General features: G+C 41.2%; 1 protein-coding gene across 3 annotated transcripts in view; it reads left to right on the top strand.

The window, feature by feature from the left end:
- Nucleotides 1–15809, top strand: part of LOC100741596 (gamma-aminobutyric acid type B receptor subunit 2) — a 63373-nt gene that overhangs the window by 42960 nt on the left and 4604 nt on the right. For 2 of the 3 annotated variants that reach the window (XM_003492843.3, XM_024370637.2), the window contains 15 exons: nucleotides 10797–10934; nucleotides 11521–11688; nucleotides 12110–12285; nucleotides 12668–12845; nucleotides 12913–13146; nucleotides 13230–13290; nucleotides 13355–13589; nucleotides 13853–14093; nucleotides 14176–14298; nucleotides 14389–14499; nucleotides 14632–14856; nucleotides 14979–15161; nucleotides 15223–15325; nucleotides 15410–15536; nucleotides 15635–15798. In XM_003492843.3, coding sequence (XP_003492891.1) covers nucleotides 10797–10934; nucleotides 11521–11688; nucleotides 12110–12285; nucleotides 12668–12845; nucleotides 12913–13146; nucleotides 13230–13290; nucleotides 13355–13589; nucleotides 13853–14093; nucleotides 14176–14298; nucleotides 14389–14499; nucleotides 14632–14856; nucleotides 14979–15161; nucleotides 15223–15325; nucleotides 15410–15536; nucleotides 15635–15798 — 2467 coding nt within the window. Of the gene's footprint in view, nucleotides 1–10796; nucleotides 10935–11520; nucleotides 11689–12109; nucleotides 12286–12667; nucleotides 12846–12912; nucleotides 13147–13229; nucleotides 13291–13354; nucleotides 13590–13852; nucleotides 14094–14175; nucleotides 14299–14388; nucleotides 14500–14631; nucleotides 14857–14978; nucleotides 15162–15222; nucleotides 15326–15409; nucleotides 15537–15634 lie in introns of all 3 variants that reach the window. The other variant, XM_033323253.1, reaches the window with a different exon arrangement.

Raw genomic sequence — 15809 nt, 5'->3', positions numbered from 1 at the left:
CCTCGATTTACTTTCCAATCGATAGTAGATATCGCTGTTCACGTCGAGATTAAAGGTACGTACACTACCATTCATAACTGCTAGCCATTTGTGGAAAGCGGCGCGACTAGGAAATTATTGAAACTTCTAAGAATTATTATATTTCCTTGCTTTTAAAACTTTGCACAAAAGTAGATAAAAATTGTAGAACTTTAAGATGAATGTTGAAGTGTCCTGTTCTGCAAAGGTGTCATTAACATTTTTTACCGAATACCATTATTCTTTGTTCCTTACTTTCTTAGCTGACACTCGGGTGTCTTCAAAACACTAGAAACTTGTGTCTTTCGCGTCACCCGTTGTGCATATGTGCATATATACAGGGTGGTTGGTAACGGGTGGTACAAGCGGAAAGGGGGTGATTCTACGCGAAAAAAGAAGTCGAAAACATAGAATAAAACTTTTTCATTTGAGGCTTTGTTTTCGCGAAAATTGACTTTGAATTTTCGCTCGGTACGCGTGCACTTTATCACGTCTCGTTATAACGGATCTCACTGTAGATTTTTAAAAAAATTTAAAAAAAATTTTTTAAAAATAAAAAAATATTTTTTATTCGATATTTTCGACTTCTTTTTTCACGTAGAATCACCCCCTTTTCGCTTGTACCACCAGTTACCAACCACCCTGTATATAGTAATTCTACACTCATTATGTTCTTCTTACAAGCACATTTTTTACATATTTTCCTCTTTTTGTTGAGAATTACTTTGCACAAATGCAAAGACGTGATCGATTAATCTTCGCTAATTTAAATTGATTACGGCGAAGTCTTAGTTATTCAGGTCCCGTTTAATCGAAGTTCCATCTTTTCCGAGGTACTTTGAACTTTACCATAACTTCATTTTTTCCGAAGCTTTAACTTAAAAAGTACGAAAGTGTAAATAGACAGGTAGTGGTAAGACGGTTAATCAGTCAATTAGTTAATTAAACTTAGATACATCAACATTGTTAAATTATAAAAATGTTTTCTAATATTTTATTGCACTAGGTAACAGCCATCGTCCTTTCCGTATTATTTAAATTTTCAATTATCTGAGATAAGCGGTCCACATCACGTCGGGTAATCGCAACTCTACTGCGTCGCTTCTTACATAAAGCCAGGAAATGTTCGAATACCTCCTTTATGACAGAGGGAGTACATGCATATGTATACCTCCATACGCAGAGCCGATATAAGAGCAAGTTTGATAGTATCTCCATAAATAAACGCGTCCTGTATAGTCCAGCCGGGCGGAGTTGAGCTTTTATTGGAAAATTGAAACCTTTCGCTGCGCAGAAATTTATTGGCTGGAATATCGTCGCGTTCTAACGCTGTTAATTTGTTCCGTGCACCACATGGAACCGTATAGAACAACGTACATCTACATACATGATATCGTATCGAGAGTGTAGCCAAAGTTATACTAAATGAAGTTTTTGCTCGGTGGTCGCGCAATGTGCAATTGTGTAACCGTCGAAGAATATTTAACATCGAAGGACGCATCCAACGTCGAACCGCAATTTTCCAAACCTAACTATGACGTTTTGAATACATTCGTATTGACTGCACGTTCTGTTCCAACTGTGCGCGGTCAGGCCTATTAAGTATTAGAACGCAAATCGGACGAATGTAATTGTAACGAACGGAATTCGTTGGCGCGCTATTAGCGCCCGTTGCATAATTGAGATTCTCCAATCTTGACAAAGTGGTCCTTGGTCGGAACTCGACCGGAATATATCTACTTACTTGTGCCATTGATTCAGCGTAATCGCTGAAACGACATCGGACGGTAATCAAATCTGTTCGGAGTAAAGTAATTTCGAAGCGATTTCATTCATCGAGCGTTAGGATCTATGGAGCGGTCGCGCGCAGCTCGTCACAAAACTATCGATTAGCGATGTATCGATTGATTTGGGAAGACCAGTAAAGCGGAAGGAAGGACGACAAAACGGAAAACTCTCGTCTCCAAGTGGTCTCGACTCGATCGAAAGACGAATGCGAAGCAGAGTTTAGAACGATGGGTGTTCGACTAACTTTGGTCGAGTACGCGAAACAAAAGTTGAAGGGTTAAAGTTTGCCATGCATTCAGGGCGATAGCATCCTAGACAGGCAAGCCATTTCTACGACCACGACAGCGAACAACTTCGCTACCACGAAAAGCCGGCGAAAGGTAAATTTGTTGGGCCGGAGAGCAATCAACGACCGAGTTTATCCAAATGAATCGATGGACATTCAGAGGGTCAGCGAAAGTATCACTATGCAGCATCGATAAATGAATGAACGTTTAAACAACGAGAAAGGAATGGAGGAGAGATAAAAGAATGAAAGAAATGAAGGAATGAAGAAAGGAAGGAAGGAAGGAACGAATGTAAGAATAGCAAGTAAAGAATCCAAAGCGGTTAATGCGATTCGAGCGGATTTTCTTTGAAGTCTTTCCAAGTAGATCCAACGCAAAGGAGATTACTCGGGTGGAATGACATTACGTGCAAACGCGTTAAAATTCTCCATTGCTCTGTGTAAACGTCTTGGCTTGATTTTTTCGATCGTTCGACCCTGCCAAGAATGTATATCGATTTCATCTAGCTCGCAAAGAAAATAGAGGCGATGGAATTTCGAATGCAACCAAAATTAGAATTAATTATTTATATCGCGAATATTTGTTTTTCCAGCATGCACGAAAACTTCACAACGATAGACACTCGCTCACTCGCTCAGGTTGCCTGTTCTCGTCGCTGCAATTGTACTCGCGCGCCTACTAATTACATTAGAATTATGATAGTTGAACACGCTTCACAGGTAATGGAGAGTGCTCGACTACCGTGAAACGCGAATTCAACGTTGATTAACCGGAAAGCAGCATTGTTTCAACAATCATATCATAGGGTTGGTAAAGGATGCTGCGGCAATCCTGGCTGTCGCTTCATCAATCGGTGGGATATGTTATTTACCGCGTTGATTTAAAGCTTCGCCATATGGTAAATATCGTCATACCGATATATCGCAAGAACGTGTCGCAGTAAAATATCCTTTGCCTGTCAAATGGATAAAAAACGGCGAGAAAGAAGCGAGAAAGACACGAGACAAGCTTCGTATCTGTCTTAAAATTGTACCGCGACGGAAAGGAGCGAAACAATTTATAATGGATCGATAGCGATTCGCTTCCTTTCTTGTAGCCACCATCGAAGATTATCTTATCCGTTTGAAGTCCACGATATCATCAATCTTCTCTGTCGCGCGAGGAAGACGACGGATACCCTCCCTTCCTACGCTTTAGCATGGATTTTCTTGGATAGCATTGGTTCCGCGGTGCACTCGGTAAAAGTAAAAATAAAGGAAGACCAGATTTCCTTCCGTTGCTCCAGTAATTCGTCGTCCTATCGTTCGAACGCATTCTGCCGTTAGTCGACGAAATAGAAACGTCCGTCAATGTCGAGACGTTTAAAGTACATTTGAATTTATCATTCTCGTTCAAAACGCGTGTTGGATGAAAGCGAACTAGCTCCCGACTGCTAAGAGAGAATCGATGATAAACGCCAAGCGTTACGATTCTCTCTTTAGATTCTTTCTTTCGAAGTGAAAAAAGACTGTTTATTCAAACGGAGGTCGAAATAATAACGAAGATAATCGACTAACTCGGTAATCACGAGTGAAAGGACGTTGAACTTCGGCCCAGAATTTCGAATTGCGCTCACCATTGGTAAACTTCCGAAAGCCTGCCGGTATGGCGCGTTTCAGACGACAGAGTGCATTTGACATAATTCCCGAAGTTTGACGGGCAGCAAGAAGCAAGAGGCGAGAATTTATGCGTCGCTTGCTAAATTTAATCCGGTTTCGGCCGCCTCGATCTACGCGGCAACTTATTTCAATAACAATGTACCGTGGTTAAACCAAAATCCGTAATGCCGCGACGCCGTCAGAATCATCGTAGAATAATCGCAATTCGCCAAGAAAAATTTTAAAGAATTTTAAAGTAGGATAATTTGACGAATCGTCGAACGCGCGTACGTTTCGCTTCGAAAATATTAAACGATTCGGCGACAGCCGGCTAAGCTTCGCGAAACTTGAAACAACGAGAACGTGATTTTGTTGAGCGAATAGGTTGAGCGTAAGAAATTGGTTTAAACGTACCATTGTGCGACGCATTCTGCGTGAATGCACGCAGTTGAATGCTAGACCCTGAAATTCCATTTGCCTCGTGTCGACGATTTCCTTTCGCGATATATTTTTTCAGTTATGTGTAGTGAACTCGGAAAAAGACAATATATTCTATTCATTTACCAAATGTATAGTAGTCATATATCTCGAGGAACTTCCGATTGTTATTGCATTATCTTTTTTTCGAGCACCATGTAATTGGGTTTTATTCGTGCAAAATAGATTTTTACGTAAGGCACAATGGCTCGTTGAGATGATGAAACCGATTTCTCCATACAAGCCAAGTAGGAGGCGGGCAAGCTATAAAATATGAATTGCGATCCGATATCCGTTAGATATAAAATCACGGACGAAGTTTTCCCGACGTTTGAACATTGACAATTTTTCATAAGAAAGTTCCAATTTGAACATCCACGTTAATTGACGCGAGAGATACGTCCTCGGAGTACGGAGCAACGATCGAGCAAGATAAAACGCAGAAAAGCTGGTAGACATAGAAAACGTGCTTCTATACGAGCCGCAAAGCTGGAATCCTCTTTTCTTTCGTACGCCTTTCTTCTTTGGTAAACTCGAGCCAGCCACGATGCAGGCTCGATTTTTCATCGGATCGGGGGTTGAACGGCAAAGGTCTGCTGACGGATTTTAGAAGCAAACGAGCTGCATAAAAGAGAAGACATTCGCACCTGCCGTTAACCTTAAAAAATCCATTTCATCGTGCTCGTTAAGTCGATCTAGGTCGTTCATTTTCTGCAGGGCACATCTCCAGTTTCCTAATCGTGATAGGCGACGCTCGCCGTTGACTTCCCCACCTTCCGTTACAAGGGTTCCGTTTCAACGAAAAATTTTAACGAACGAGTCCGAAGTTCGCGGAGATGGGTTTAATCGAATTCGAAACATCTCTTTGGTTACGTCTCGATTCGTATCGAACCCTGTGATATCGAATGGAAATTCTGCCAGGGAAAAATAATCAAATTCCATCCGAATCGATCTGAAAAACATCTTATTTATCGCTTGGCTGATAATGTATCACAGGCTTGATTAACAAGAACGGAGAAAACATGAACATCAAAGCGAGAAAACGATAAATATCGGCGTGAAATACGCTCAAGAAACGTAATCGTGATCGAAGAATTATGGGTGTGAACGAATATAACGAAAATCCAATGGGATTTGTAAACGTACGGTATTAGGAGGAATAGAGCACTGAGCTGAACCGAAGTTGAAAAAAATGAAAGTCGAGACCTATTCAAAATTTATACGAAGAACAGAGAAGGGCTTTACGCTGGAAATAGCTCTTGGCTATTTAGCCGACTAAACTCGTATATACCTCAGGCTGATTCCCTCGCCTCTCTCATCGTTCCAGCATCGTCTATGTTTCTCTTTCTTCCGTTCTTCTTTCCGTCTCATTCGTTCTTTCTCGCCTGTTCACTTTGCATGTTTCGCGATTCGCGACCTTCCACCGTCGCGAGTTGACGTTTCGTTAAGGATCGCCCAGCACTTTGCGTTTCTTTCGCCTTCCTTTCTGCTTCGTTAATAAAAAGAAAGGAAAAAGGAAGGGAGCGAAAATGATGAACAAGAGAGGAGGATTCAGGAATTCGCATTGTCTCCTCCGGTGATAAACGATATTTCTTTTGAAGATGATCTAGATGAAACAAACTTTTTCCTCCGCTTTGTTGTTTTTTCCGTGAACATTCGCAGAAAGTTGATAAAAAACATCGGAGCGTGGGCGATACGTTTTTAATTGGAATCGTCGCATTATTATTTCAGGCGTTGCCGAAATATTGGACAGCTTTTGTCCTGCAACTGTGTTCTAGCCTCGAAAATCGCGCCAAGGAAACGAGCCTTCCACCCGACGACAATGGCGTGTCCTTCGATATTTTTACGAGCTTAATTTGAGAAACCTGGAGGTCGCGTAATTTCTTGTCCCCGAGATTTTTATACGCCGTTTAACTTTCGCGAGTCAACGAGCGTAACATATGTCCGCTGTCATGTCACTGTTACTTTAGAATATTCCATGTGAATTATTACGCGAAGCAACGAACCAATTATACATATCGAGCCTCGGATTAATTATTTATCGCATGCTGGACGAAACGTAATGAAAAACTAATTTTACGCGACACTCGACTGGCTTTTATTTTTTCGTGATAGTTGATTCGTTCCAATTGGATCTGTGTTCTACGCCTCTGTCGATTTCATATCGATCGAGGAAAATACTCGAAAAGTGAGCGAACGATCTTTCTTGCGGTTAAACTCGTAATGTTCTTCCGATTCAGGGGAGAAATCCTTCCAATTCTTCTAATTTTCACCTCATTGTTTACCAAAGATAATAATTGGTGTTCGTGCTTTGACGAGTGAACGCACGAAAGTGGAGCAATCGCAACGATTTTATTATAGAGAATACCGAATCCTGCGTCTTTAATTATTACTCGATCGTTCGGTGTTTCGAAAATATGCTCGATCGGGCACGATCGCGTTGCAGAACTCGATAAATTACAAGCAAATTCGTTGCTCACCTGGCTGACCTTTGACTTATCGTTAGATATAAGCAGAATAACCTCGAACACCTACGTAAATACATTAATAATTCACAATTCTATTTAAAGTTTCGGCCAACGAATAACGACCACTTTGATAAAATCGGTCACTCCATGTTTCATGAAAACATGTTTAACCGCTCGTGCGTTGAAAACTCGTGGTCATATTCTCCAATGTAATCTGTACGTATCTATGTTCGTATGCAAGAGTTTCCACATAAAATTTGGCGCTGTTACAAATTCTACGCACTAGTGGAAATTGTATACAATATTTTTGTGGTACAGAAAGGTAAAGAAGTAATACCAATGCGACTATACGTTATCTTAAGTTAATGTAATACAATATGTACTGTATCGTACGGCGACACCGATATCCGGCAATGCAATCTGACCACGTACAATCTGGTCATGCAATCTGGCCACGCTGCTTGACCAGTAACTCGACAGTATCAGTCGTAGATATATCATTCGTCGAAGATAATCTATGAACGATAACGGCTGAAATCTCACTTCCGTCTTTGAATTAGAAATTGATTTCGATTTTGATTTTAATTTGCGTAACAGCCGATATTGGACAGAATTTTTTGTTTGTCATCCCTATCTGTAATCTTTTATCGTTTAAGGAGACATCGACAAGTAAAGCATGTTCTAACGCTGTTGGAACAAACGAACGCATATCAAGAATTACTTAGCATAAATAAGCTGCTTTCTCATTTTTTTCTGAATATTTAACCCATTTGAAGTTTTTCCCTCAGATAAAATAATTTTGAACATTCGTCTGTATTCTAGTTGTCAGTCATCAGAAATCTCAAGGGAAGCAAGGATAATTAATTTCGGTATCGAGGTATTAAAGCTCTCAGTTAGTTGGCAAACTCGGCTTTTTAAATTTAATTAAAAATCCATGATTATTTCTTATTATTGGTTATTTAATTTTAATTTCGTATTTATATTTCAAAAAGAGCATAAAGGTAGGAGAAATATCCCGTTTCCCATTTTCTATCGTTCTTTGAATCGTGTAAAGTAAATAGCAAAACTTTTACTGCTTCCCCATTCCTTTGTCGACTATAAGCAAATAATATCGCGCGACTGTTACGATGAAACTCGAATCAACGTAACTCAACTTCCTCTCAAAATGAAGAAAATACTTCAACGAACAGAAACTAGATTCAGACAGAAACGAACGAACAGGAGCTATTTTCATAAAAATTTTGCATCGAGGCATTGTCACGATTTTTATGTTCATAGGAAAAAGTAATTTCCAAGTACCGTCGATGTATGCAACACAAAAGAATATGAAGAAATAATTCTGCCGTCAGAATTGAAAACGAGATCTGCGAATATTCTCAGGTTTTCTCGCGTGACACTCAAACCGAACATTTCGTTGAAGTTGGTGACACGCATACGAGCACACGCTTCCTCAAAGTAGCGAAAAAAAGAAGGGAATGCGTTGGAAATGCCTACACCTGGGGCTTCGAATTTCATTGGGACTTTCAACTTTCCATCCCACTAATTGGCTTTCTCAGTGAATACACGTGAAATTCTCCCGTTTCCCGAGCTACCCGAGCTCTTCCCCTCGCTCGCCGTACAGAAGGCACAAAGTTTTCGTTCGCTCTTATTTAGTGCGATCGGCTCTCTGGCTTTTTATCCTCCGCTCTGTCTACCCTTTTGCTCTCTGCCCTGTGCATCCTCGCTACCTAAAATACATCATAAACGCGCAACTTTTTACAGATTCCGGAAATCCGCATAATCACGTTGCAGCGACTAAATTTCTCTTTGTTTCTATTTCCAGTGGATTGTCGAACTTTTTGATTCTAAAAGCGTTACGAAACGACGAATGTTCGTTATGGATAAAACAAAGAATACGTCACCGCATTTTTACGAGCTCGCTATTTGCCATTTAGTAAGAAAATACACACGCGATTTCCATTTTACGGTGTATGCGACAACTCGATTGAGTTATAAATATATAACACCCAGATGAACGAGAGTTTGTTTGAGTTTTAAAAATACGACGGTTTACACGCATTTAATGCAAACAGAGAATAGTTGGTTCGATCAGTTGCGAGATTTTCGATAAAATGGCGAGTTCCGTGAATAACACAGCTGCGTTCATTTCCAGAGCAGCAAACTTATAATGAAATTTTGGCTTTGATAGCTTGTACAATAGATTGGCCTGCTTCGTAAACTAGTCGGTGGATTTCCATGCGATTCGAATCAATATGATATCAAAGATGTCTCTCTCTTTCCGTGGTATACCGTTCTAGATAAAGAAATCGTTTATTTTAAAAACCGAGAGGCTCTCAATTACGCTTTCGTTTTGCCTATTCATTCGATGAATCTCACTTCAGATTTCAACGACGTTAATAACCGGTCTATCGGCTACGTCAAAAGGAACCCAAAACTATCCCAATATTTATGAATGGAAAAACATTAGTGTATCTTATTCTGATTCTAGCAAATATGAGATTCGAGATAATAGAATCGATCGATTTTCTCTCCCTTTGAGCAAATTGGAATTTTTCTGCTACAAAAAGTACCAATGCCGTTCAAATAATTCGTTTCTACCTGCACGAAACGCCGCGCTTCTCTTCGTTCGGTAGGAAAGAATAGAAGGAAGATGAAAATGTTTTACAATCTCTATCCTATCGACTGAAGCCGAAGATAACAATTTTGCAGGTTCGTAAGAGTTTACGGATCGATAAATCTGGCGTACTTTTCCACGTGCGTCGAGAACGCAAAGATCGCTATGCGCTTTTGTTTCTTTTTTCTCTCTCGACCACGAGAAAGCAGGCTCCCATTGTTCGTTGTCGTTCCCTGGTGATCCCGTTTTTTCGGTAATGCTGAGCTCGCGACTCGCGACGCAGCCTCGGCATGGCCTACAGCCAACGCATGAACAGCCAAGGCGTTGTGTTTCACACAGTTAAGATCGATCACCATTTGCATCCCTTTGTTCAACGACAATAAACATAATGAATTCTGCTCGTTAATCTTTATCGATAGATAATAATAATAAATTTGGTGAATTTGACGAATCTTCGATTTATGTTATCATTGTGAATCGTTGATTCCGCTCTCGAAACACACACGAGATTAGGATTTCATTTTTGAATGAAACATGTCACGTTTTCCTTCGTGGATACGTATACCTGCTTCATTTGCAACGAATAAAGGATCGATCAGCGCGACGCTATCAATTAAATACACGTCCTTGCATAGAAACGAAGTTTAAGTTTCGTAGGTTTAATTAATTCGAGCAGCTCGAACGCCTTGAAACGAGTTCACTGGGCCACCAGTTAATGTATGCCGATCCACAAGGAATCGGTAATTCCCTACGTAGACCGACGCGACGGCTCCGGTATGCTGTTTGCGGTACCCAAATGCAATATACCAGAGCGTATCTGTCGCATACACGTGCTGTATCTCTCGCTTCCGTGTACCCATCAGCCGGCTACCTTGGTAAATGCGGTTAGGAAGAGATCGAAACTGCTGTCGTTCGAAACGTAATTGCCAGCAACCTGGCGTTCACGCGTCAATTATTACCCGATGCGTTCAATTTCACTGTGTGCATACGTATATCCATATCCTTTTGTCGCTAGACTATGCTTCTCTGTTCTCCTTTCTAATATCTGCCGGCTACATACCATGTTTGTTCTCGTTCGCGCTCGTCCTCGTCCTCGCTCTCAACCTCACGCGAGTAGCTTGTCTTCGAGTATCCTCGACGGAGAAACGGGAAGCTTCACTTTGACACACGGGATTTGTTACACCGAGCTGTTCCTGACGTTACTCGGGCATCGTCGTAAAATATACGCGAGCACGTTCATACTATGCAAATGAGATTGCTATATGCTATCCCGAAAATAAAAATAGAGGGCAGTGAGAGACACGAGCCGAATAGGGCTAGGTGTATAGACCAAGGTAAAAGAACACCGGGGTGGTAGTAATTCAAACCTATCTGTGTATCATATACATACGAGTTATGTATTCCTCTCTCTGTACGTAAAGGCTAGCCGAATCGCGATCAAAAGCTGTTTAACCAGCAAAAACAGAACGCTTGATGTTTGGTCGAATTTTATTCAATTTTATTCCAGTGCAACGCCGCCGTTGGCGTGAAAGCGTTCTTCGATATGATGCACAGCGGACCGCACAAGGTGATGCTATTCGGAGCAGCTTGCACGCACGTCACAGATCCCATCGCTAAAGCATCGAAGCATTGGCGTCTCACGCAGGTAAGTTAGAAACTTTGATGAGCTCTAATTTTCTAGCATTACGTGACATTTGCTGAATCTTATAGCGAATTTTTGGCGAATCTGTTGATCGATCTTTCGATGAATCTTCTGATGAATGGTCAACTTGTTGGTCGATCTAGTTTCTGAATGTTTGTTCGGAATTAAACAAGTTTAACTATAGTTTCGTTAGCTGTTGAAGCGAATACTTGTATTTCCTATTGAATATCTTTGAATATCGAATACCTTTTGTAAACAGCCATGTTGATATCTTCGCAAAAATGTATTTGTGGTAGTGAGGGTGAACGTGCGAGAATAGAAAGTTTAGATTACTAAGGAGTTCCCACTACCAAGGTCTGGGATGTCCAGTGTGCAATTCAAGTTACCAGACTTCACAAGGGTGTAACTTATAACACTCAACCTCGAGAATTCTGATCTTTGTTCGAGAGAAGAGTGTCTGCATCGCATCGATCGTTGTCTCTGACACCCTTTGTCAGAACTTTAACGAACCGAATTCCTGACGAGTTATTGCGAATTCCTACGCTCCTGTCTCACCTTAATTATCCTTGTTGAATCTTCTTTGTTGCAGCTTAGCTACGCAGACACGCACCCGATGTTTACGAGCAATAGCTTTCCAAATTTCTTTAGGGTGGTGCCTTCCGAGAACGCGTTCAACGCTCCCCGCGTGGCGCTTTTAATGCATTTCAATTGGACCCGGGTCGGTACCATTTATCAAAACGAACCGAGATACGCTCTGGTGAGTATTTAAAATTTTACGAAAATATAATAGAACGTGATACACGTGCTACCGGACACGGTCAACATTTCGTCAAACCCGCGCCACCGCGAAACCTCACCAACGAATCCTTCAAACTTGCGCGCTTCTTTCGTATCTCTCTTACCTTCGCATCTTCCCGATTGTTGCATCCACTGTGTACAATTACTATTTACCTATGCTTACAATTTCACCTGAATCGTTAACAATCATGACGATTGATATTCGTAACCAAAAAAGAAGGTTGAGCTATCATTTTATTTGCTGAAAACGCAACAAGCCTCGCTCATCTCTTCCAACTTGAGCATCTCGATATTACGACGATATAAAATATAAAATTATAGTGTGATATTGGATATACGGTATCGTATACCAGCGAGAAACTTTTTATTTGTATTTACAGGCACACAATCGGCTGCTCACAGATCTGGATGGCTACAGTATGGAAGTAGTGGAGTCGCAAAGCTTCGCCACCGAGGTGACCACGGCGCTCGAGAAGCTGAAAGAGAAAGATGTTAGAATAATTTTAGGGAATTTTAACGAAGCATGGGCTAGACGAATATTCTGCGAAGCGTATAGGTACGCGAACCTATATAATTACAAAATTATTTATTGAATATCACGAGTAGACTATGGATAGTTATGCAAATTAATATCTTTGTGAATACAATTCAATAAATGGAACTTTCTTGGCAAAAAAGCGTATTCGCACATCACGATATTAAATTTCGTGTCGCTTCATATGTCTACGCAAATTTGATGCTATTACAATGAAATGCAGAACCTTATAAAAAAATTTCATTGTGTACCAATACTTTTTGTAGTCACTAAAAACGAAGACTTTACATTAGATACTTTATTCAATTTTGCGTGTAACGTAAATATGCATTTTTGCACCTTAAAGTTTCATAAGCTGTCTCAGATTGATCCCTGAATTCACCGAAGCATATTGCGTTTGCAGATTTGGCATGTTTGGGAGAAAATATCAATGGGTGATCATGGGAACGTATGCTAATGACTGGTGGATGCATTCTGGAGGCGGATGCAATTATACTAATCTTGTGGAAGCTCTGCAGGGTGCTATATTAACTGACCTGCTGCCGATCAAAACGGAGGAGCAAGAGACCGTAGCTGGAATCGTAAGTACCAGTTATACCAGTAGAAATTCAATCGCGTGCTGTCAACGTTCTTCTTGATTTTCTTTAGACAACCGAGCAGTATCAGTTCGAGTATGACTCGAGACGAGGCGGGGAGTATTCCAGATTCCACGGATATACGTACGATGGTATATGGGCGGTTGCTCTAGCTATAGAACGCGTGGCAGGCAAGATAACACATCACCGTCGCAATCAGACCATGTCGGATTTCAGATACAGGGACGAATTTTGGGAAGAACTTTTTCTCGAAGCTCTGAAAAACACCAGCTTCGAAGGTGTCACGGTCAGTATGAAGCCACTCAAATTAGGTCCTCTGTAAGTCTATCTAGTCTCTATTTAAAGGATCGTGTGTGCATAATTTTCCAGGGACTCGTGCGTTTCTATGATAACGAAAGGAGAGCGTATATTCTGTTGAAACAGTTTCAAAGTGAGTATGAGACGCGACGATGTCGCTAACTTGAGAGATTCGTGTGCGTTTTCTTCTATCACAGGAGACAGAGAGGTAAAGGTCGGCGAATTCAATGGCATGACAGGAGTTCTGAATCTGTCCAAGGGCGAACCCTTGGTCTGGGGAGGAAAATCACCACCAAAAGATCGAACGCTTCACATCATCGAGCAATCGACCGTAAATATTACGATCTACGCCCTGCTCGCTTCCGCGGCTAGCGTGGGTATCACCATGGCGGCCATTTTTCTCGCCATCAATATCAAATATAGAAATCAAAGGTGATTATGCGATAAAGGGATAGTTCCTTCGTTTTTCTTCTTTCTCGCGAACTTCATCGTGGGCTCGTTCTGCTCGTCTTTTTGACATGAATCGAATCGAAGAGCACGGAATTAAGATGCACGGGTAAAAGGACGATCGTGTTCTTTCAAACGAGAAAAATCGTACCGTTGGTTGTTTTTTTAAGCTCTTCTTTTTACCCGTACAGTCGCGATATTCTCTTTCCCTTCTCATGTCCGACGTTCGATCATCTTCGACGTTTCAGATACATAAAAATGTCATCGCCGCATTTAAACAACCTCATTATCGTCGGATGCATGCTGACCTACAGCAGTGTAATTTTCCTTGGGTTAGATTCGCAGCTGTCCAGCGTAACGGCATTTCCCTACATTTGCACCGCCAGAGCATGGCTATTGATGGCTGGCTTTTCCTTGGCCTTTGGTTCCATGTTCTCGAAAACATGGCGAGTACACTCGATATTCACCGACGTTAAATTGAATAAGAAGGTGAGTCGATCGGTTCGTGGTCTGCGTTTTTCATCTTCACGCTACGCGTGTGATCGCAATGTCCCTTACGTTTTTCCTTTAGGTGATAAAGGATTACCAGCTGTTCATGGTGGTTGGTGTATTATTGGTTATCGATTTGGGGATTATGACGACCTGGCAGGTTGCAGATCCATTTTACCGAGAAACGAAACAAATGGAGCCTTATGTAAGCGCAACAATATCTATCCAATATACCGAGGTGAAAATATGGTGCATAAAAAAGTACGAATAGCGTGAATTACTTCTTCCGTTTCAGCCTCATCCTTCAAGCGAAGACATCATCATAATACCAGAAAATGAATACTGTCAAAGTAATCGAATGACCATTTACTTAGGATGTATCTATGCATACAAAGGTGTCTTGATGGTAGGTAAATGCTTACCGAACGATCCATTCGAGAGACAGCGCCGGCATGATTACAAATTTTTCTCAAGTAATAGAAGGAAAAATTAATAGCGAAACGAAGGATGTTACACAATACAATTTTTTATCTTGTAGATATTTGGCGCTTTTTTGGCATGGGAAACCAGGCATGTTAGTATTCCGGCGTTAAACGACAGCAAATATGTCGGAATGAGTGTATACAATGTTGTGATCATGTGTGTTACCGGAGCAGCTATAAGCTTCGTGTTGGCTGACAAACAAGACGCCATGTTCATTATGTTGGCGATATTCATAATATTCTGCAGCACCGCTACTCTATGCTTGGTTTTCGTACCAAAGGTACGCAAGCTTTAAAACGCAAATTCTTATGTATTTATATCTTTTACTTCATACTATTATGTTATTATTATTTTGTCACTTTGTTGGTAAAAACAAAGCTAACGATTCGTTTTCCACGTTAGCTGATAGAATTGCGAAGGAATCCTCAAGGTGCGATAGATAAACGAATCAGAGCTACGCTCAGGCCAATGTCAAAGACGCGAAGAGATTCGAGCATCAGCGAATTGGAAGAGCGTCTGAAAGAAGCCACGCTGGCGAATCAAAAGTTTCGTAAGCAACTGCTGGAAAAGGATTCAGAACTTCAGGTAAACGAGTGAGACAATTCAAGCAAAATAGCCATTGAATGAACAATTGTATTGATTGCAGATGTTTCTAAGGAGGATCGATGATCAAACTGCATCGAATACGCAAGAAGCGATGGACAGACTGACGGTTCCGAGACAAGAAGGCACAACGGTGAAAAAAGAGGGTAAGCAGGGCACGATTCTTGCTTCTTTTCGATATTCTAGCACGTTATACCCTATCCTATTGATGCCCTTTTATCTTATCCTAGGTCTATCTGTTACGACAGAGACAACGGACATTTCGATGTCGATGTGTAGCCTAAATTCGACTACCACATCTCAACCGGAAGGCGGCGACTACACGAATTCAACCGCGACCGAGCATCAAATTGGCAAGTGCGTATACGATCTACTCGTCTAATATCGCTATATTAATATATTGCGATTAAAACAATGCTACCAATAAATTTATATTCACGTTTTTTCTCTCCCAGGAAAAAGACGTCTTTCTCGAAGGTACCGGCAATCGCGATCGATAGCGAACGAGTTCCTTTGGTTCCCGAAATGCAAGAGATCAAAAAGGGGACCGTAGATAGCTCGACCTCGGCTCCACCCTCGGCATTGAAACATGTGGACGACTTCGGCCGTAGAAGAAGTCGTTCGTCCGGA

Source organism: Bombus impatiens, unplaced genomic scaffold (assembly GCF_000188095.3).
Source record: "Bombus impatiens unplaced genomic scaffold, BIMP_2.2 scf_0872, whole genome shotgun sequence".
Classification (NCBI taxonomy): domain Eukaryota; kingdom Metazoa; phylum Arthropoda; class Insecta; order Hymenoptera; family Apidae; genus Bombus; species Bombus impatiens.
This window is presented reverse-complemented; position numbering and strand designations above follow the sequence as displayed.